Here is a 21,738-nt window from a genome sequence, read left to right as displayed (position 1 = left end):
GTCTGAATGTTTCAGAAACTGCTGATCTACTGGGATTTTCCCACATATTCATCTCCAGGGCTTACAGAGAATGGTCTGGGGGGAAAAAAGAGAAAATATCTAGTGAGCAGCAGTTCTTTGGGAGAATGGCAGAGGAAATATCTCAAATAACTGCAGTATGCAGAGGAGCATCTCCAAAAGCACAGCATGTGTAACCCTGAAACAGATGGGCTACAGCAGCAGAAGACCACACCAGGTGCCACTCTTTTCAGCTAAGAACAGGAAACTGAGGCTACCGTTCACTCACCCAAAAAAATAATAGAAGATTGGAAAAACTTTGCCTGGTCTGATGAGTCTAGATTTCCGCTGTGACATTTGAGTGATGGGGTCACAATTAGGTGTAAACAAGATGAAAGCATGGATGCATCCTGCCTTGTATTAATGATTCAGTTGGTTGTTGGTGGTGTAATGGTGTAGGGGATCAACAAGTCACCATGTCACAAAGCTCAAATCATCTCATACTGGTTTCTTGTACAAATGGCTTCCACATTCTCCAGATCTCAATCCAGTAGAACAGCAGTAGTGTGGTGGAACAGGAGATTCTCATCTATGATCTGCAGCAACTATGTGATGCTATCATGTCAACATGGACCAAAATCTTTGAGGAATGTTTCCAACATCTTGTTGAATCTTTGCTATGACAAATTAAGTCTGTTTTGATGGGAGTTCAACCTGGTACTAGTAAGGTGTACCTACAGTAAAAAAACAAAAAAAACAAAAACATCCAGTGAATATATATCATATTTCTTTAGATGCAGTCTAGTTATGCTGGTGCGTTACTACTAAAGAGAATGTAAGGGAGATGAAGCAAATCTGACCAGCAAATCTTCTGGTCTTGTCTTTCTCTTTTAGTCAAATGTACAGAGCAGAAAGCACCCTTATTGAATTAGTCAAATGAAGACAGTGTGACATCACGGGGCAGGTGACTGCTGGAGGAGCAAAAAGCCCAAAGTCCTACAGGACGACGAGCATGCGAAGCATCTGTTTGAAACATCACCCTCAGTAAGTAGCTTCCTCTTTCCATCTGCTTTCTGCAAACATTTTTAGTGTTTTCATGCCAGTTTCATGTCAGTGGTGCTTAGATAACATTCAAAACTATGGACAGTTAATTGCTTGAGGGGAATTCAGAATAGTTTCAGAAAGTATTCATTAACAGTAAAGACTACAGTAGAAAGCTAGTAGAAAAATGTGTGTAACTGCCTCATGACATTTAACAACATAAGAATTTTCATTCAAGCTTTGAAAAGTTCCATTGCTGTATCGGTATTTACTATCATTAGATGTTTAATATGGATATGTCATTATATAATTACATATGTATGGTAGAAGTTTAATGAAAATGTTTTTCAAGTTCAAGAAATACCTTATTAGAGCGTTTAGTTTACTGAAATCCATCATGCCACCTTTAAAATTGAAGGCCGTTTATCTTTTTATGACCAGCCGTACAGAAAGCTATGGAAATTTTACTGTCAAACTAGATAATGCATCTGAATATCATCCCGTTGTACTGACTGTCTGAATTTGAATTTGAGCTTGTTACTTTGTGAGTTAACACTCTAAAGGAACAGTAATGTAGTTTTAACTGGAAAAACAAAGCCTATCCAGAGACCAGGCTAATAGTTTGGGTACTCTAAGTCACAAGTCTCTTATAAACCATGTGCCTACTATTCAAAGCATGACAGACACATGAATGGGAAATGAAGAGGGGGTGGGGGTTTAAAAGTCAGTGTCACAGATGCCTCCGCCGGCTGCCCTTGTAACACAGCCATCCCAAAATAACACTTTAACACTTTAGATACAGTAAAGCTGCAAGTCAAGCTGTTTTTAGCCGCATAACAGATAACCAGAGCTGGAGAAATAACGATGAATGATGAATTACCTCCTAGCTTCCCATCAGACACTCTCACAGTATCATTAAGAGCATTATTTATTTAGTTTTAGATACGTATTTAAACATATTTTTGTATGAACCATCTTTCCATTGGCTATTACTTTAGCATCACTTTATTTACTAGAATAATATATTTTTACATTCAAACAAACTGATTTTTTTTTTAATTGGTAAAGATTCGCCACAACCTTTATCTTATGTGAAGGGAGCTAAAACAGGGGTCAAGGTTCAAAGATAACAGTTCTGTTTTTATCTTATTTGGTAGGTAGACAAGCTTAAAAGAAATGATGAGCCACTTGGTGCTCCTCAGGCTTGAAATGGCTTAAGCAGAAGTACGCTCATTCCAAATCCTGAAGAGGTTTGGTCAGTTTCCTCACTCCCTTTTCAGCCAGCAAAATCCGTATTACCATGGTGATTACTCAGTGAGAAAACTTCTCATGCAGCAGCTCATGATTTGGTGTTTGAAATGAAGTCTGTGTGTGCACAAAACTACCTCATGCAACAATACACTCTCCTTGCTTTGCACTTGGTTTGCTTGGAAGCTAAGAATACCAATTCCACATAACACTGAAGCCCGTTAAGCTGTTTTCCCCTTTGTAATAATCGACCTTACACCATCCATCATCATGTCTGTGGTTAAACTCTGTTCTCATCAGACCCTGGACAAGCAATTCCAGCTGACCTTTCTCTAAACCCCGTCACCAAAACAATCACAAACATTTGCAGACAGTCTGAAGGCAGGCACGCACAGCACAAACACGCCTCGTCTCAGAAGCAGTAATTGACAGCGCGTGACGCCTCACAAAGGCACAAACTTAACTAAAATTAATTTCCTTGCATTCACATATTATACAAAACATGGACTAGATGCTACTGAATGCTTATTAATGTAGTGATTTAGGGTTTATGTGTTTGTTCAGTGACATTAGATTTGTTCAGACTGCCTTGTCTGACCTTGGCACCTGGCAGCTGACCTCCTATCTAACTCGTCGTGTTTCCTTTTTGGCCTCCTGACTCACTGGCAGCAGCCAGACCCACTTTAATTATAGCCGCTACAGCATTCCTCTTTGACAGAATGGGAAGAGATAAAGAGAGAGGCCTCAGGAGGGCAGGTGTGAACAGTGCAGAAGATTATACAAAAATAGAGAAAGAGTCAAGATAGTTGATAATGGTAGCGTCTGTTGTGTGATTTCATCTCACTGGGATGGGCAGGCAAGCCATCCGCGTGACTTCATTGTGCCATGCTGAATCTTTAAGTGTCCCTAACACTCTTTTCCTAATGCTAAGACAGAGCAACAGCCATGGGCCAGAAGCTGGAGAGGCTGTCGGAAAAAGACGAAGACTCACTTGATAACTCTGACTGTTCAGAGCAAACCGGAGATACACAGCAGACAGAGGTAGCAGAACAAGATGAGGGCAAACACCAGGATGATGGCAGTTTTGTCACCCCGTGGGGTATTGGTGAGAATAGTGGGATCAGTGGCAGCAGCCTAGCCACTGGGAAAGCATGGAAGCACACAGTCACATCTCCATGGACAGACCCTCAAAGTGGGCAGCCAATCAGGCCTTTAGGTCAGAAGGAGCACCCTCTGAACACCAGGACAGAGTGGGTGGGTGGAGTAAGTGGAAATACAGAGAAGTCAAAAACTGTCCCGAGGGCTAAGGAGACTAGACAAACGTTTGGCAAAAGGCAAGGCTCTGAGAATAAGGCTGTGGCCTGTGCTGGGACTACAGCCATGGAGAAATCAGCCTCATGCAATCCCACTACTGAGGAAGACTTTGTGGTTCTTGAGAAGGATGATGCATGGATGTCACCGGAAGGGGAAAACGATATTGTTTTGAGGCACAGGATAAACACAGAAAAGCCTGAATCAATAAATAAAAGAGGAAGTAAGGAAGACACACCTGATATCTGCAATGACGATAACTTTGTACATCCTTCCGAGAATACCCCTCGGGAAAAGGGTAATGAAAAGAAAAGCAGAGGAAACTCTGACACACTTTTAATGGGAGCTGACACACATGCTAGGACTTCACCCACAGTCTGTTTTGAGAGGGAAATGGGTCAACGTTTGGCTGAAGTGACAGGCAGCAGGTGTCAGCTAAAAGGAGCTGGTCGTGTTGGAGCTGGAGCCCAGAGTGAGACAACTGGTAGCGGAATAGCAGAGGGGGAGCAAAACTTGAGAGACCACACCAAGGAGAAAGTTTCTACTCACATCCAGCAGGAGTACCTGTCAACGCTAAACAAATCCAAAAGTCAGGATAAGGAAAGCCACAGTTCGGGGTTTCCTGCACAAAGACAACAAGTGGATCAGTCGTACCAGAACAGGTTTGCTGGGGCTGTGTATAAGAGGGCTAAAGCAGGGGTCACGGGCAGTCTTTCAGCATGCACCAAGAAAGATGACAGCCAAGCTGTTGGCAAAGCAACCAACTCTATAACACCGCTACTGCAAGACAATCCCCCATTTACAGTGGAAGAATGTGATTTGATCCCTAGTCCTCCTCTGCCAGAGAATGGAGGCTGTGATGGAAAGATACAGGTCGCAAGCCTAAAGAAGGAGAGCGAGCTTGTTTGCTTCTCTGCTGTCATCACCCCTCCACCTTTAACTCATGCGATGCCCAATAGAGACACAACAATGGCGAAGCACCTTGACACGAATGCGATCAGTTCAACAATGGCACCAGACGCCACGTCCAACAAAGATGAATCGGTGACAAAAGAAAAGCCCAAAATCAAAGGTCCACCGCCACCGGTTCCCAAAAAGCCTAAAAATCCATTTATAAAGCTGAAAACTGCACAGTTAATGTCTACAGATGTGCAAAGACGAGGAAAGGAACACCTGCGTTCAGAGGAGAGGGTCAAGAGGAGGCACACTTTTCATTTTAACAGAGACCTTCCATGCAACACTCCAGCTAATCAGGACATGTGCTTACTGTGGGATGAAAAGGGCACTTACACTGTGCCAGCTAACATTCGTCGACTCTCTGCTGACCTTAGCCCTTGGGACCATCTTTCACTGAGGCACATGGATGACCAGTATGGAGATATGATTGACTTCGAGTACTGTGTGCGAATGTCAAATCTGTCTCCAGAGGAAGAGACACAAAACTTGGACATGTGGCAGAAAAGAGTATTCCCAGAGAGACGGACCAGAAGTAAATGGTCACCTCCACCCTACGCACAAAAGCCCTCAAATCCATTTGAGACGCTTCCCAAACCAGAGGTCACAGCTGAGAATGAAGGTGAAAGACCAAACCCTGCATCTTCAGGGAAAAAAGAAATAGACCCAGAGGTCCTACCTGAAAGAGCCCCCACACAGGTCAGTGACCATAACCACGTTAACTACACCTACCATAAAGATATAAGTGATCGCAGCACTGAGAGAGATGCAGGGAATGGCAGTGAGATTGGTTCCTACAAGCCTGTGGCAAAAATTATCAGAGAAGCAAACCAAATGCAGAGACATCAGGCCGGGCGAGGACCTGAAGGGCCCAAAGCTCCAGTTCGTGTGTCGGAGCAGAGTCCGAGCATCAAAGTATCCCAAATGAAGAACGCCTTTGATGTCCCAAAGAAATCCAAAGAAAGGCCAGCAGAAGTGCAACAGTCTCCAAAGAAAGGTAAGTTCTTACATATATTTTATCAAACCATTTATGCAAGCAATAATGTTGACTTTCATTTAAATGAGTTATCTCCTGGTATATGAAATCTACTAGAAGTGTCATTTGATCAACTCAAACATTTATGTTCAAAGTAAGGTCATGGTTGTCTACATAACGATGGGCTGATTAAGAATGATGTGCTTGAGTGCCAGTTATTTGGAGGGAAAAAAACATTTTAAGTGTTTCCATAATATATTTTAATTTGATAACCCAGAGAAGGATGCACAGCAGTTTCCTGCGGCTCTAAGAAGTGTCCTTTTGGTAGTTTGTTTTGGTTTTAAGTCTGACCTTTAAAGCCATAACCCTGGTGGACAGGAGTAAACAGTTGACAGATAGAGTTAGCAGGAGGCTGATGAGTAGTGGAGTTAGATATTTCTTTGAAGAGCTAAAAGCAATAACCAAAAACAGCTCCATATCAGTGTTAGTGACACCGTCGTGAACAGCAAACCCAATTAACTGTGGGCTAACAAAGCAGTACTGTTCTGCTTTCACCAATATTTTTGTATTTACAGCAAGCATTTTACTCATGGTGAGTGAAACAGAAGTCTACAATAAGATCTAGGTAATGAACAGCAGTCACAAACCGCATACTCTAGTTAACCCCGAGGTGTTAATGTGAATACTAATATAATAGACAACCTTATAATCCCAGTGGCAGTCTTGGAAACTGTCCATGATTTTTCCCCACCTTCTGTTGACACATACTGGGATAGGCTCCAAAGCCCTTGTCCTTATGTAACAAGCAAGAAAAGAAATTGGAAATGCATCATTAGAAATTAATGAGAAGTCAGTGTTGACCTTTATGAAGACATGATGATGGGAATGAAAGGCCTGAAATAGGCCTGTTACTTTCTTATCTATCCCAAAGGTCAATAACAACTTTTTAAAAAGATGAATCAGACATGTAATTACTAGACTGCATAAAAACAACTGAACCCTTTATTTTAGGCATCAACTAACAATAAGGGAAATAGTTTCTATCACAAACATCTACAGATGAGAACAAGTCTAACACACATCTCCTCAGCAAATCCAGCCCATTCTTCTTTGGCGAATCACTCAAGCTCGTCCAGATTTGATTGTCTTGTGGCATGAACCTCAGTCTTCAGTTCATGCCACAGATTTTTCTAATTTGTGCAATGCATCAGTAATGTGGAGGTAGTTCTTCACGTGAAGCGGCATATGTTTTGGGTCGTTGTCGTGTTGGAAGACAAAGCGACAACTCAGATCCAGTTTTGCTGCTGACTGCTTGAGTTTTTCTTTCAAAATCTTCACACATACTTTTTCTTCATGAGTCCTCCCACCTTAATGAGCTGTCCAGTTCCAGACACACTGAAGAATGCCCACTTCTACCACCATGATCCACTATAGGGATTCTACCACCATGATCCACTATAGGGACGGTGTTCTTTGGGTTGTATGCCTCCCCCTTCTCTGTGGCGACAGTTTGGTTTGGTCTCATCTCACCAAAGAACACGTTTACATTATTGATAATCTTTCTCCAGGTTGTCCTTGGCATACTTAACTCTGGTTTGAAGGAGTCTCTTCTGCAGAAGTGGAATTTTTCTTGCTCTGCAACCTCACGGTCCCTTCCTGTGCAGGGTTCTAGTGATTGTCTTCTTTGAGACTACAATTTCCAACCTTCCTAAGTCATTCACTGATGTCCTGGCAGTCGTTCTGGGGTCTTTATTCACGTCTTTTTCTAATGTTCTTTCCAAAGTCTTTGACATCTTTTGCTTCCCACCTTAGATCCCATTCCAGCTTGGCAACACTGTGATAACTTTGTATATCCATCACCTGCTTTGTGAGAATCTATTTTTTTTCTCAAGCCCAAACTGATTTCTTTTGTTTTTGGCACAATATTTTCTCAAGTGACAGGTCAAACCCTTGCCGAAGTTTTTATAGTGTCTGTAAACTGGAAGATAACCCTCAGTTTTAACTTGATTTTACAACCTATAACATTAAAGCACATCATTGCATACCAGTGGTTTGTGCTGTGGCTCAATAATAATATTGTAATATCAATAATATTGTTTAGAAACTTTTGACAAAAACTTTAAATCTGATGGGGGAGGGGCTGATACCTTTGTGCTCATCTGTACTTAGTTGCTTTAAATATGTTCAGTCAAAATATAGTCACTGAATTCAACAAAGGCAGCATTTAATGGCTGATTCCTCTTGTTAGACTGGGTGCTAGAGGTCGGCGGATCAATCCAAATATCGATCGTATCCATACCAACACTGGTATTGGTATGGGATGGATACTAACGCCGATCGATAATTTGTTTCTATCCTCTTCAGTATGTAGCCAACCGAACTATGTTACATGTTTTTAATGAAACCAATACACCTTAAACATCCACTGTGAAAAATGTCCGAACCTTTTGTGCCGACTGTCACGTCTATTTTATTTATAGCCTATAGCACCAATAACAGAAACAACGAAGGTTGACCGAAAGTGCTTTAAAGAAAGGCATATTTACATTCCTGGTCTCCCAAAAAAATAAAAAATCCCCTTTCAAACTACATAAAAATTTTAAAGGCGTGTTTTGATGTGTTAATTAAGTACTGTGGAAAGTTAAAATCACAGTGATTTAATGATTATTAAACTTAAGGTGCCCGTATAGGTTTAAAGTATTGGTATCGGTAATACTGGCCCTGTATTTACTTGATAGTGGATCAATACCAAAATTTGCAGTACAGAACAGCACTAATGAGCGCTCGGGGCTTTCTTTTTCATGTTTTTGGACAGGACAAGCTGGTAGGTGGGAGGGATGGGACGGAGGGGGAGGGGAGGGGAGGGACCCTCACACAAAAGATGCTCCTGCTTTTCCACATTTTTTGCACTAAACGAATATTTTCAGAATGTCTCCTTAAACAGAAACACGAGGATACAGTGAAGACACCCAGTTTTCCAGCAAACCCCATCCCATTTAGTCAGAAGCATAGAAAAAAAAATCCGACTTTTCATTTGCGCATGTGCCGTAGCCAGTCGTCAGCGTATTCTATTGAATTCAATAACGAGATGAGAATAGACGAATACTAGTCTTCCGCAGGTGAGGAGCGAGCTGGAGATGCTCTGTTTGCCATCTGGCATCCTGAGATACCACTAGATTTTTTTTTTTAAACTGCCTCTGGCTACCCATCTGCAGTGAAGAAAGGGGAATAAGAGCATTGCGGCTGGGCTTCTTTTTTTTTCTTTTTTTTTGTGGTGAAGTCAAGGGATACTAGCAACGTCCTGCAGGATAAGGGCCCGCCTAAACTACCACATTCATGTGTTGTGATTGATTTGCCCCCCCTTCCCCGTGCGTACGAAAAATCTTGCATAGATTTAGGAGGTAAGAAAGAGTGACATTGTGCATTTTGCGAGTTATATATCAGTGGTTTCTTGTGCAGCATCTGTTTAGCTCGTTGGATGGGTTTGAGAATGGGAGCAGCCAAAAAAACGGGAAAAAAAAACCTTTGGGTGGAAATATCTGCACTTGCGTCAGCTGGCAAGAGCTCCACCGCAGCTAACGGTTAGCAGCTAGCCGTTAGGATGCCAAACACGCTGCCCAGCTAGAGCAGCGGTAGTTCGTCCCCGGTAAACACTGAGTGAACCACACACAAACCCCGCATGTGTGAGGAAAAACACTCCCCGCCCGTCGCCTCCTACTCGCTGGCGGTGAAACGCTTGCGTGCCCGCCGCTGCTGGTGACCCAGCCCCGGCCCACCGGCACAGCTGCCGAGCTCCCCCCCCCTCCCCGGCAGTGCGGCGGAACAGTGTCTGCGGCTATCACCTTCCCATAAACCGTTTAAATTTTAGTGTGCTACACCGTATTTGGTTAAAGCTTAGATTAAACTTCGCTTAGTGCTGTGTTTATTGGATATCTCTGGGGAATGCTCCCCAAAAATCCTATACTGACCAAAACACACATCTCCACCCCCCCGCTCTTCTTCTTTAACGTTATGTTAGCCGGTTTTGCTAAAAGCGTGTAAAGCTTCGAAATAACGGCAATTATCTACTTTTAAGTGTCTGAAGGGGTCATCTAAATTCACAAGTGAACATTTACTGCTAAATAAAATTATTAATATAACTGATTTAAAGATGAAGAGGGGGCGGCGGGGACATGCGGAGCTTTGTGGTTGTGTCGGCTAACGTTAGCCAGCAACCTTTGTTTAACGCTAGCACAGAGCCTCCAATGAATACGACGTACGAGAATACTCAGCCTTTAATTTTAAAATATATATCCCATGTATGTGGCCATTATTATAAACAAAAGCTGAATTGCATTTAAAGTGGCAGTATCGCACACACCCATTTAATCACAGTTGCCCAGACTGTGAGTATAGCAGCCAGGGAGGCCAGACTCCTTGAGGGGCTGCTGACTGCATCTTTTTAGCATCACACACCAAACGATCCCCCTTCTGACTCTCGGACCACAAAATGTTAGCACTAGTCTTTACCTACAGCGTCAGTGCTAAATACTGTGTGCTCTGCTGTCTGTAAGGGCACCATCATGATGCTCAGTGATGTGTGTGCTGGGGTTGGGTTGGGTGGTGGAGGGCAGAGAGCATCATTTTAAATAAGTAGCATCAACTAAACCCTGCGGGGTTGTGAGGCATCTCATCTTGTCAGGTGAATATGTGGAGTGAAGGTGACTGCTGCTGAATGAAGATCTAATATTGACTGAGGGAACATGTTGTTCCGATGGGCTGTAAACAGTAGCTCTTTGCTGTTCAAGCATTATGCAGCCCTGCACCAATGTGGTCAGTGTTTGCAGCTTTGGGAATTGCCATGGGAATTTCCAGAGCAAGCATTGTATTTCTAGGAAGAGCAATTCACCTCTTCTTTTTATTGCACAAAGGTGTGATAATATTTGCAGATAGAAGTGTTTTTAAAGCATTATCAGTGCTCTCCATATGGGCAGTATAGACTGTGGCTGGTGAGGTACTTATCTACACACTAAATATGAATTAAAAGGCAGCCACATTATTATACGTGACGCAGCAGAACTACAGAAGAGTGTCAGTCAGTCCTGATCTGTACACATGCGCACATTCCTGAAGTCTAACCAGCCTGAATAATCAAAGACATCTATTCGGTGTGGGTGTAAAATGGGCTTTACAGCGTCAATCTTATCTTGACACATTGAGATTGGTGAGACTGGAGCAGCTCATCCTGCTTTATATGTCTTTAAAATCAGTAAAACTCTGGAAAACTTACTTGTGAAGCTGTTTTTTAGCTAAACTACCAAAAAAATAATGGTAGTCAAAAATAATGCATGATTCAGCTTTCCATTTTCAGAATCTGTGGCTCGACGTGTGAAAGCAGGTGGGTTTGGTGTGTTGACAGACCTGTGGATGTCAGGAGGGAAAAAAGAAAGCCTGCAGCTTGTGTAACGCTCAGTCACTTCAGACTGGCACCTTAATTACTGTCCTGAGACAGGATGTTTCCCACATAATTACACAATAAAGCCTGTCACTAAAACGGAATAAAAGTCCTGAAGACTGAGAGTTTGGGAATTACAATAGACGGTGCCTAAGACAAGTCAGGGTTAACTTCATGAGATGTCTGCACGTATTACCAGATGACTTGGGGCTGAATTCAATAAGAAACGGGGGTAATGTGCTTAAAGAGCTCCAGCGTGCATCAACAATTCAGATCATATCCAGAATCTTGGAGCAACAACAGGCCATCTGTGGTGTGCTCACAGGAACTGATGCAGCAGTTTAAAAATATAACATCCGCGATGACGGGGCTGAACTTTCGTTGCTGCATCTGAATCAATAGACCCAAAATACATTTTATATATACATGTTTAGGACTTGAAATGAACCGCCTTGGGGTGTTTCTAATATACCCGTCTAATGTGTACGTGTCACACACATAGCATGCAAGATGTGTCTTCTTGTATGGTTTTACCTCGTAGCATTTGCCAGTAGGTAGAGCCGACTTGATTCCTCTGCATGCACAGGACCAATTTTAGTCACAGTTAATGAGCATAATGTGAGATGAGAGTCTGTGCTGGCACTAAACCAAAGTTACCCCGAGGTATTTGTTTCTCCGGGATGCTCATTGTCAGATTTGTGCAGACCAAGAGGCCACTTGGGTTTCACTTGTGTAGCAAACTGTGGTCGTTTAATTAGAACATTTGCCTGCAAAATGCACAAAACCCTGACATCCTCTCTGCAGATATGATGCGGCGAGTTGTGCGACAGAGCAAGTTCCGTCACGTGTTCGGCCAGGCCGTGAGGAACGACCAGTGCTACGATGACATCCGCGTGTCCAGGGTCACGTGGGATAGCTCCTTCTGTGCTGTCAACCCCAAGTTTGTCGCCATCATCATAGAGGCCAGCGGGGGAGGTGCTTTCCTTGTACTTCCTCTCCAAAAGGTGAGATGCCTTGCTTCCGTCGGTGTCAAAGAGTTGTGAGGGCAGATGCATTTAAATAATATAATTTGAGCTGGAAGAGAGAATAGAAGTGTGCAGTCATGTGATGTGATTTGTGATGTTCTTTCTTCCGCTGTGGTGGGAAATCATTTTGTTACAAAGTGTGCCTCAAATGGTGTTCATGTGATATGAAAGTGCAGCGTTTTTTCACTTTAAATGCAGCTCACATCAGTATCCGAGTGGTAATTCATATTCAGAACTGGCCAAACAAGCTAACACCACAGCAACACTGAATAGATAGAAACAGCTACTGAACAACAGTGTGAAGGCTGTTATACTTTACACACCTCGTGAATAAGAATGCATGTAATTGTTACATTTCGGAGTTCACCACTAATAAGTGCAAGAAAAACAAGATTGGAGGGGGGGGAAGAATTTATTAGTTGATCTACTGAGAGAATGTTTACACCTAACAGGGCACAACATCAGAGAAATGTCAGGTTCTATAACTAGATATGCTCACCGACCACTTTATTAGGTACTAGTACCAGAATCTTGGACCACTTTCAGCAAGGTGGGCTGAGATCTGGTGACTGTGGAGACCATTTGAGATTTGTGACATGGTGTGTTATCCTGCTGGGAAGAGCCAAAAGAAGATGGGCACACTGTGTTCATAAACATGGTCAGCAGCAATACTCAGGCAGGCTGTGGAGTTTAAATGATGGTCAGTTGGTACTAAGAGCCCCAAAGTGTGCCAAGAAAACGTTTCCTGTACCTTTACAGCACCACCAGGATGGATCCATGCTTTCATGTTGTTTAGATTGAATTTTGACTCTATCATCTGAACTTAGACTCATCAGAGCAAGAAATATTTTTCCCATCTGATGTTGTCCAACTTTGGGGAAGCTGTGTAAATTGAAGGTTCATTTCTTTTAGCTTAGTTTTGAGCTGACAGGAGTGACACCTGGTTTGGTCTTCTGCTGGTGTAGCACATCTGCCTCAAGGTTTGATCACTGGATAGTTTTCTATTGTCTGCAAACCCAAGAGATAGTTGTACAGGGAAACTCCTAGTAGACCAGCAGTTTCTTAAATACTCAGACCAGCCCAGCTGGGAACTCGGCTGAAGGCCGACTTGAACTTATGGATATGATGTGATTCAGGTGTTTCATAATGACATTGCAAATGTTTTTGGTCTTAATATCAAAGGCAAAAATTGTGGCTTGTCAGAAAAAATCCAGGACTTTTAGAAAACTGTTCCTGGTTCAAAAATTGGACACTGAGAGTGTAAAGCTTACCCAGAGGCACAGGGGGTGTTGCGGCACACTCTGTCATTCAGAACATGTGGTGAATCAACCATGAATGCCGGCTCTTCAGTGCACTGCTGCTGTTAGCCTGAGGCATCATATTTGTAGTAAAAACCATAGATAATCAATGTTTAAATTGGCACGATTCTAAAGGCATTGAGTTTGTGTCATGTTACAGCCGTATCAGTCAACACATAATCCACACAGAGGACAGCTGCTCTGACATTATTTTAGGCTGCTTGTAGGGATGCAACGATACCAATTTTTTCAAACCGATCCGATACCGATACTTGGATCTGAGTACTTGCCGATACCGAGTACAAAAACCGATACTTCTACCACACACAAGTTAAACTTAACCAGTAGTAAAGAAACGACCCCAGACAACTCTTTAACACAAACGAAACGTTTACTGAACGTAAGGGCAGAGACAAATACTGTACAACACATCCCTTTTTAAACTCAAATGATATTCCAATTCCTTAACCAAATGAAATACACTGTATAAATGACATAATTCCCTTTCAAATTATATTAAACAACCCAACTTATGTTATCACCTTTTGGTAAGTGACTCACTAATATACACTCCAAAACACGTTATATAAATCACTAAACACACAATATTCACACATGGGCCCCACACACACTCACATTCACACTTGTTGCAGGCCTGTTTGCTGCTCACGCCGGACGATGGAGAAAAATCCTCTTCTCCCAGTAAGAGCACAAAAGTCTGACTTACAGTTCAGCTGATCGGTAGGTCGCCGTTCACCAGTCCCACAATAAATCCACTCCTTGCGGACCCGATGCTGTCTCTGCTACAGCACGTTAGCGAGTCACTGTCCAGCTCTCCGATAGTCCATAGCGGCTGCCTCCTTGGCGAAGCCAAGCAGTCCGGCTAGCCTTTAGCCTCGGCGATCGTAGCTGGAAACACAGCACGGTGGTGCGACCATTGAAACAAAAAGTCACTTCACCCACACTCTGTTGTGAAGCTCTCACACGGTCAGCTTTCTAGTCACACACTCTTTTGTGCTGGTTAACCTCAGTAAAACTAGCCGGGTCTCTCACTTTGGTTCAGCTAACCTCGTTCATCTCTCCATGCCGTTCTCTTCTCCTCCTCCATTGCAACAGATACACAGGTCCCGTTTTATGCTACCTTCACGGGCCTCCAGAAAATGAGAACTCTGAAAAATATTTTAACTCCCTTCAGAGTTACATACCATAAAATAATACTTTTATGATTAACATAACAGTTTGATTGCTCTAATTACCTGTATTTACCTTGCGACATATTACAGGGCAAATTACATTCAGGGTAGAGTTACATCACATAACATCAACTGTGAACACCTTATGTTACCGTGGCGTTTAAGTCCATGGGAATTATGAGTATCCACTCCCAAATTCCCATCCGGGCTACATTAGTATCGGTTCATGGTATCGGTTAACTTTACAAGTACGAGTGCACACATTTACAGTATCGGCCCCGATACCCGATACCAGTATCGGTGCATCCCTAGCTGCTTGGATGATTAGGTTATAGTCGCTGCTCAGTGTCCTGCATCTGGAGTAAAGTGCTTTTACTTTGAGTCATGTGGAAAAGACAGAAATTACAAGTTTTTACTGTGTCTGCACATGAAAATGATACTTGGATATCAGATTTTAAATACCTAAAGAGCATTAAACTGATCTCCCGTCTGCAGCAAGTTGTTTTGTAGCTGAATATCAAAGTTCACCTCCTTCACTTCACAGGGCTGACGGCCACAAATGAATTCAGTCTTTAGAAAAGATCGTGAAATGTTAGGTGCTCTTTTTACTGGTTGTAAAGGACTAAAAGGGGACTAAACAGACTTTTGTGAATGCACATGTGTCATCTGCTAAAATTCAACAGGACTGAATCTTCTGTTGGCAATTTTTGCCTATTTTTAACTCCTATCAGCTAGCTAGACTTGACTGCGCTGCCTTAGCTTACACTCTTTGACCTCTTGTGCTTGTGCTGTGTGTTGTAGACTGGCCGTATAGACAAGGCCTACCCGACAGTATGTGGTCACACGGGCCCAGTGTTGGACATCGAGTGGTGTCCTCATAATGACCATGTCATTGCTAGCAGCTCGGAGGACTGCACAGTCATGGTAAGAACATGACATTTGATTTTTCTTGGGGTTTTTATGGTTTATGCTTCAGCATTTAACAGAGCAGTACTTTAAGTGCAGTTGCCCTTTACAGTTTATGTATTGTGAACAATGTGCTGTATAATATAAGAGAAAATAGGATGTTGTTGTAAACTAGAATAGAGTTAATGTACCGCTGTCAAGCTTGCACTACTTTATGTGTTTCTGGGTTTTAATATTTATTTAAAAAGATCTTTATTCAGCAGATTTTCTCTAACTTTCTTTGTCCGGTGTAGGTCTGGCAGATACCTGAGAACGGACTGGAATCTCCCCTTTCAGAGCCCGTGGTTGTGTTAGAGGGCCATTCTAAAAGGGTTGGCATTGTGTCTTGGCACCCCACCGCACGCAATGTTCTTCTCAGCGCAGGTAACCTTTACCTGAAGCTTTGGAACAATCCATTCGCTCCAAGTGCAGTAATGCTGCCTGCATGGGTAACTCGTCCTCTGCACACAGCTGAACTCCAAATCTGACCGATTATCTCGACCCCCTACCGTCGTTGCATTGCTCCGTGTGGTGTAAAGTGCTGAAAATAAACTCGGACAAAGAGGCGTATGCACTCACACTGTGCGTGTCCATTTTAGGGTGTGACAATCAGATCATCATCTGGAATGTGGGCACAGGAGAGGTCATGATAAACCTGGAGGACATGCACCCTGATGTTATCTTTAGTGTCAGCTGGAGCCGCAACGGCAGCCTGCTCTGCACCGCCTGCAAGGACAAGAAGGTCCGCGTCATCGACCCTCGTAAAAAAAAGATTGTGGCGGTAAGTGAAAGCTCTGAGGGATTCGGGGGCCGTAGCGCTTCACTTCAAAGCATTGATCGCCAAACCTGACCAGTGTGTTTCTGTTTTAAGGAGAAGGACAAAGCTCACGAGGGAGCTCGGCCAATGAGAGCGATCTTTTTAGCAGATGGAAACATTTTCACCACTGGATTCAGCCGCATGAGCGAGCGCCAGCTAGCCCTCTGGAAAACTGTATGTCACTGAAGTCATTTAATGCTGAACACACTGATACATCACATTACACTGTTATCCTCATGACACTCCTATCTTTTAAAGTAATATTAGGGTTAGGGAATTTTGCTTTCTGTCCAATAATACAAGTCAAAATATCCGGGGCCCCCATCACTTTCTCCTGTCCTGATTGTGACAGGAGGAGCATTTATCTGTACTCTGAGGCTATGACACCTCATCTCCAGCTGGGGGCAGTCAAATCAAAGTCTAACAGGGGCAGATCTATTAGATCTATTAATGTTCTCCGACACTATGCTGTCACTACATGGGAGGAATTTTGTGTTTCCAGGATAGCATGGATGAACCAATATGTGTTCAAGAGATGGACAGCAGTAATGGAGTCCTGCTGCCCTTCTATGACCCTGACACCAACATAGTTTACCTGTGTGGAAAGGTAATCAACCTTTTCTTTACAAATGCTTTTCTTTCATTTTTTTTAAATTACCCTTTATCACTCTTTTCACAAACTGAACTTTAAGCTGTGACTGTGTCCTCAGGGTGACAGCAGCATTCGGTACTTTGAGATAACTGATGAGGCACCATTCGTTCACTACCTCAACACCTTTTCCACCAAGGAGCCCCAGAGGGGCATGGGGTACATGCCGAAAAGAGGTCTGGATGTCAACAAATGTGAAATAGCGAGGTACAGTAATAATTTTTCTACTCGATGTCCAAGGTTAACTAAAACTAAACTAAGATTCAATGTGAAAACCCATTTTAGTTAATTAAAATGAATATGACACATGTTAAAAAAGTAAGCTAAATTAAATTCTTTTTTTGAAATTGGAAAAATGAACTAAAATAAAAATATAAAGGAAATATCATTAGTTTTACTTTCTGTCAAAAATTTACTACAACTTGCCTGATGAGTCTTTGATGGAGGTGTTTATTGAGACGAGCAAGTCTGTGAGTCGACTGAGCACTCAAAGGACCTTCTTCCTACAAGACATATTCACCCATATGCATAGAAGTGCTTTTTGATTTTTCCTAAGGCTAATCCCGTTTCACCCAACATTGACGCACTTGCACTCCAATGCATGTATCAGGGGCAGCTTGGGGTTCCTCGACATGTAGACGTGATCGAATCGTCAACCTTCTGATCGGTAGGCGACCTGATCTACCTCCAGAGCCGCAGCCTCCCCAAATTAGATCTACCAGTAATTCTCAAAGTGGAAAGTCCCCAAGGAGATGTGACTCACAGTTGAGGGAATCACGGAATATTTTTTTAAATAATGTAGTTGTGGTATACCATAGAAAATGTGTGTGTATGTGCAGATGTGGTGGTTATTTATGCCAGCAAAACAAGTACATTAAGTCCATAACTTTATTTTTAGCTTAATCCAAACTTCACTCTAAGCCCAAAGCAGAAAAATCTGTGTTTCAGATACCGGTAATATTTAATTTTATGTGACCTAACAATCCGCAGATGTTCAGTATCCAAATATTCACACGTTAGACTTCATGTGAAACTCATTTAACATAATGGAAAGTTTTTGTTTTGTTTTTACTGTGAAGCCATAAGGGGGAAAAAAACTTCTATAATAGTGACATCCTCTTATTCAGATGTTTAAATGTCTATTGCTTTGATGTAATATGAATGAATGTCAATGTGGGAGGCTTTTATCAGTAGGAAAAGCTGTAAAACGTATGAAAATTCAGTTAAAAGTCCCAAACTTATGTCCCCCTTTATATTTTCTAAAGCTGTCCAGATTGGGGTGTTTGTCAGGCCAATTTTAGTCCCTGGCCCTGCTTTAGAAGCTAGAAGTAGGAATTCTTTTGATATTTTTGCTCCTCTGACAGCTCTTATTCTTGTCTAATATTAACTTTCTCTGTAGGTTTTACAAATTACACGAGAGAAAATGCGAACCAATCATCATGACAGTCCCACGTAAGGTAAGTCTGTTTACATAGGTTTACCTGCCTGCTGTGCTTCCTTTGCTGCTCTAAAGACCAGGTCCTCTAACTTCTTTTACACCTCAACATTTGTTTCTTTTTTCTCCCTGCATCATCTGCACCTGCCTAGTCGGATCTGTTCCAGGACGACCTGTACCCAGACACGGCCGGCCCTGATCCCTCCCTGGAGGCGGAGGAGTGGTTTGCGGGCAAGAACGGTGGGCCCATCCTGATCTCACTGAAAGATGGCTACGTCTCCACAAAGAACCGGGACCTGAAAGTGGTCAAGACGAATGTTCTGGAGAGCAAGCCGGCCACAAAAGCGGAAAACGTCCCGACTGTCCAGAAGCACGCTTCTCCACAATCCTCAGTAGTGAGTGTCGGGACTGAAAAGCCGAATCTGTGTTGTGTAACTTCGTCTCATTACTGCCCCCTCTTTTTGCTGGCTTTTCAATTCTCCGTTCCCAGTAATTATTATGGTTGGAACAATTCACTAAAATTATGGATCAGCACATACTTGGGTGTTGGAGTCACAATTGAGTGTAACAGCAAAGGAAAATGTTAACTGCTGCAGGGTCTCTATTGCCTGAAGTCAAGAAGTAAAAAAAAGTCGCTGTTTCCAAAAAGTTCTTTGAATGTTTAAAATGATAAACGACATCTTTAAATGGCTTCATGGAGCTAACTTGCTCTGTGTTTTTTTGTTTTTGTTTTTTTTACCAGAAAATGGAAGACAAGCTGGAAGAGGTGCTCCGAGAGTTCAAGTCACTCAGGGACCGTGTCATCCTTCAGGACCGTCGCATCGCTAGACTGGAAGAGCAGGTCGCAAAGGTCGCCATGTAAGATGTGGCCCCTTCCCAGGACCGCTCGTCACTTTTAGGGAGAGAACCGACCAGACGGGGTCAGCCACGGCCAAATTCAACAGATTCGGCTTCATCGAGCTTGGCGTCGTCCCCGCGACGATTCCAAGCCCACATTCCAAGATGAACTTTTTATCTTTCCTCATCAAAGCCTTCTGTCTCACATTTCGCCCCGACAGCACGGCGGGAAACGGAAAAACTCTCGCGGCTCGTGTATACATCTGAAGCAAAGACATTTTTGTTGAAGGAACAGTCTTAATTTTCTTTTCTTTTCTTTGTTTTTTGTTTGTTTTGTTTTTTTCAAAATGTGGTTCTTATGTAACGTTTGTACTCTACAACTGTATGTAGCATCAGTATTTCCATTGTTCATTTTTGTGTTGCCAAATATGGATTGTGTGCCATTTCATGAACTGCTTTTACATTTGTTTTCTTTCTCCTGTTGTACATTCCAGTCACAGCCTGGTAGAATGATATAGCCAACCTGGATTGTTTTTTTGGTTTTTTTAAACAATATTTGCTTCTTCCTCCCATCAGTTTGCTCAATGATAATCCATCAGATTTATGAATGTGGAAGAATCCCTTCTTAAAAAAACATTTTATTCCTGATCTTCTGGGCTTTAAATTTAACTGGGGTTTTAATCGAGGGAGAGGGGTGGGAGGGGTGCATCTCTCTGGTGTAAATGTTGTGCAAATGTAGTGGTGCCTCTTGTCACTGTCAAGGGTCAAAGGTTGCCCTCTCCAGTGTATATTGGTGTTGGGAAGGGACCACTCACCCAGCTCGTGTTTCACTCAAACCCCCTCCCTCTGACGAACAGTTCTGTGCACATAATAAAGATTTTACACATGGGAACCCTCCATCTGCCTCCGTTTATTCTGATCTTTTTGGTGCGTCAATCAACACCCATCATGCTGTCTGATTGAAGTTCTCACTGAAAAATCAAGTTTAGCATTTCAGGCTAGTTTTACAGGCCTCGCCTGGAGACACACTGCATATCAGTCACTGTTGGCAAGAAGGACATTTGATGACTGCTGTAAGTGTGATACTATTTAGCATTTCTACCACTTTCCTACATCTCAGGTTTACAAGATCAAGGTAATCTTACAAGGTTGCCAGATTCCATTTTGCATGTGACAGCTGTAGTTATTTCACAACATTTTGCATTCAAATGTGTTGTTAATTGGCTGAAATCATCTTCCTTTGGCTGCTCCCATCTGTTCCCCCTCGCTCCAGTCCTCTGCATGTGGTCCTTCACTATGGACCTCAATCTTTTCTGTGGTCTTCCTCTCCTTCTGCCTGGCAGATCTATATTCTGTGTTGTTTGGAGTCCCTTTATTTCAAATCACTCTCGCCTCCACACTCCTGTCTTCCCTCCTCTCTCGCTGCCTCTGTGCATGCCTTCTCCCTCTCCTCCTTTGTCTTTAGTCAACAGTAGCACAGCTTCAACTAGCACAGCAGTATCAGTGCTGGTCATTGTTATTCTAGGCCTCAGCCTAGAGGCCTAGTGGTACGAGCACTAGCACTACACTGGCCTGTGGGCCCCTGTGGCCTTGAATAGTGCGGCCTACAGTATACAAGATCATTTAACCTGTACTTTGAGCTGACCAGGATCTTTATTACAATTCTCTAATGTGTAAATAGACCAATAATCATAATCCAGGAGGCCCCTTGGCACTGTGATGAGTGCTTTAAAGAAAAGGTCAGGCTAGTTTTTTCTAAATCTAAAGTATCCTATGAAGTGGTCTGAGGTGGGACTAGATTCCTGCTCAAACTTTGGGCTCTGCTTTCAGAACAGAGGTTCTCAAACTATGGGGCCAGAGCACAGAGCCTCCACAGGGGAGAGGTGGAGGACTAACCTATGCTAAGCTGAGCTAACGTGATTTTTTAAAAGGGGAAATTAACAAGAATTTGGTTTTGCTGTGGTGTTGACTTTAAATACCTTAACCCTTGTCCACAGAGCCAACACGCAGCTCTGTGGACCATTGTCAACATGTTTACTGTCAGCAGGGGGCAAAACAAGTGAGGTGGACCAACTGGACTGTGAGCTATTTTTGTTTGTGCTGTTGTTGGTCCGTCAATCAGACGACTGAAGTTCAAACATGCAAAGAGCTCAAGTGAAACTGAGTGTTAAAAATTACTGAATGTGTCCACTGCAGGCCCTGTATGGTCTTTTCATAATTTTTTAAAAAATGTCTTTTGCACCTCTCCTCAGTGGTTAACTCCAATTTCCAACCATTCAGCATTAGCTCTGTGCACAACATCATCCACAATAAGCCACTGTGAGCTACTTAATGTTGGGTTTTTGCACATCTTTGTATGTTGTATACCTGGAGTCCTTCACTCTGCATGGCCAAATATCTATGCACATGGACACACAAGCATGAATTGTGACTTTGGCGGTGATCCGCAGTTTCTTTAATGGCCATTTGTGGCTCACTTCAAAAGTGAGTCATTCCTCACAGGTTTGCATGTAAAACCGCAGACATAGCTGTCTGTGAGTCACTGAACTGGACCTCTGACTGTGCTGCTGGTGCCTTT

At 42.8% G+C, this 21,738-nt stretch overlaps 1 protein-coding gene across 2 annotated transcripts; it reads left to right on the top strand.

The window, feature by feature from the left end:
- The first annotated feature begins 1,021 nt into the window (after positions 1-1,021).
- On the top strand, positions 1,022-20,057 carry coro1cb (coronin, actin binding protein, 1Cb). 2 transcript variants are annotated; one of them, XM_031742643.2, is made up of 12 exons: positions 1,022-1,041; positions 3,218-5,548; positions 11,766-11,965; positions 15,279-15,401; positions 15,677-15,806; positions 16,022-16,203; positions 16,294-16,413; positions 16,742-16,846; positions 16,950-17,095; positions 18,288-18,345; positions 18,476-18,718; positions 19,066-20,057. In XM_031742643.2, the coding sequence occupies exons 2-12, from the start codon at positions 3,232-3,234 to the stop codon at positions 19,183-19,185; spliced, it is 3,744 nt and encodes a 1,247-aa protein (XP_031598503.2). In that variant the 5' UTR covers positions 1,022-1,041; positions 3,218-3,231; the 3' UTR covers positions 19,186-20,057. The 2 variants fall into 2 exon arrangements, with proteins under 2 accessions (XP_031598503.2, XP_031598505.1); XM_031742645.2 differs by lacking the exons at positions 1,022-1,041; positions 3,218-5,548 and adding an exon at positions 8,600-8,928.
- The last annotated feature ends 1,681 nt before the right edge of the window (positions 20,058-21,738 follow it).

Source organism: Oreochromis aureus, linkage group 7 (genome assembly GCF_013358895.1).
Source record: "Oreochromis aureus strain Israel breed Guangdong linkage group 7, ZZ_aureus, whole genome shotgun sequence".
NCBI classification, from domain to species: Eukaryota; Metazoa; Chordata; class Actinopteri; order Cichliformes; family Cichlidae; genus Oreochromis; species Oreochromis aureus.
Note: the sequence above shows the minus strand (reverse complement) of the source record. Positions and strands in the feature narration are given on the sequence as shown.

Bases quoted from the DNA above. Each gene is read 5' to 3' on its own strand.
- coro1cb (XM_031742643.2), top strand. From the start codon at position 3,232: ATGGGCCAGAAGCTGGAGAGGCTGTCGGAAAAAGACGAAGACTCACTT. The intron at 15,402-15,676 runs GTAAGAACATGA...TGTCCGGTGTAG, and splicing joins CGGAGGACTGCACAGTCATG to GTCTGGCAGATACCTGAGAA. The intron at 16,847-16,949 runs GTAATCAACCTT...CTGTGTCCTCAG, and splicing joins TAGTTTACCTGTGTGGAAAG to GGTGACAGCAGCATTCGGTA.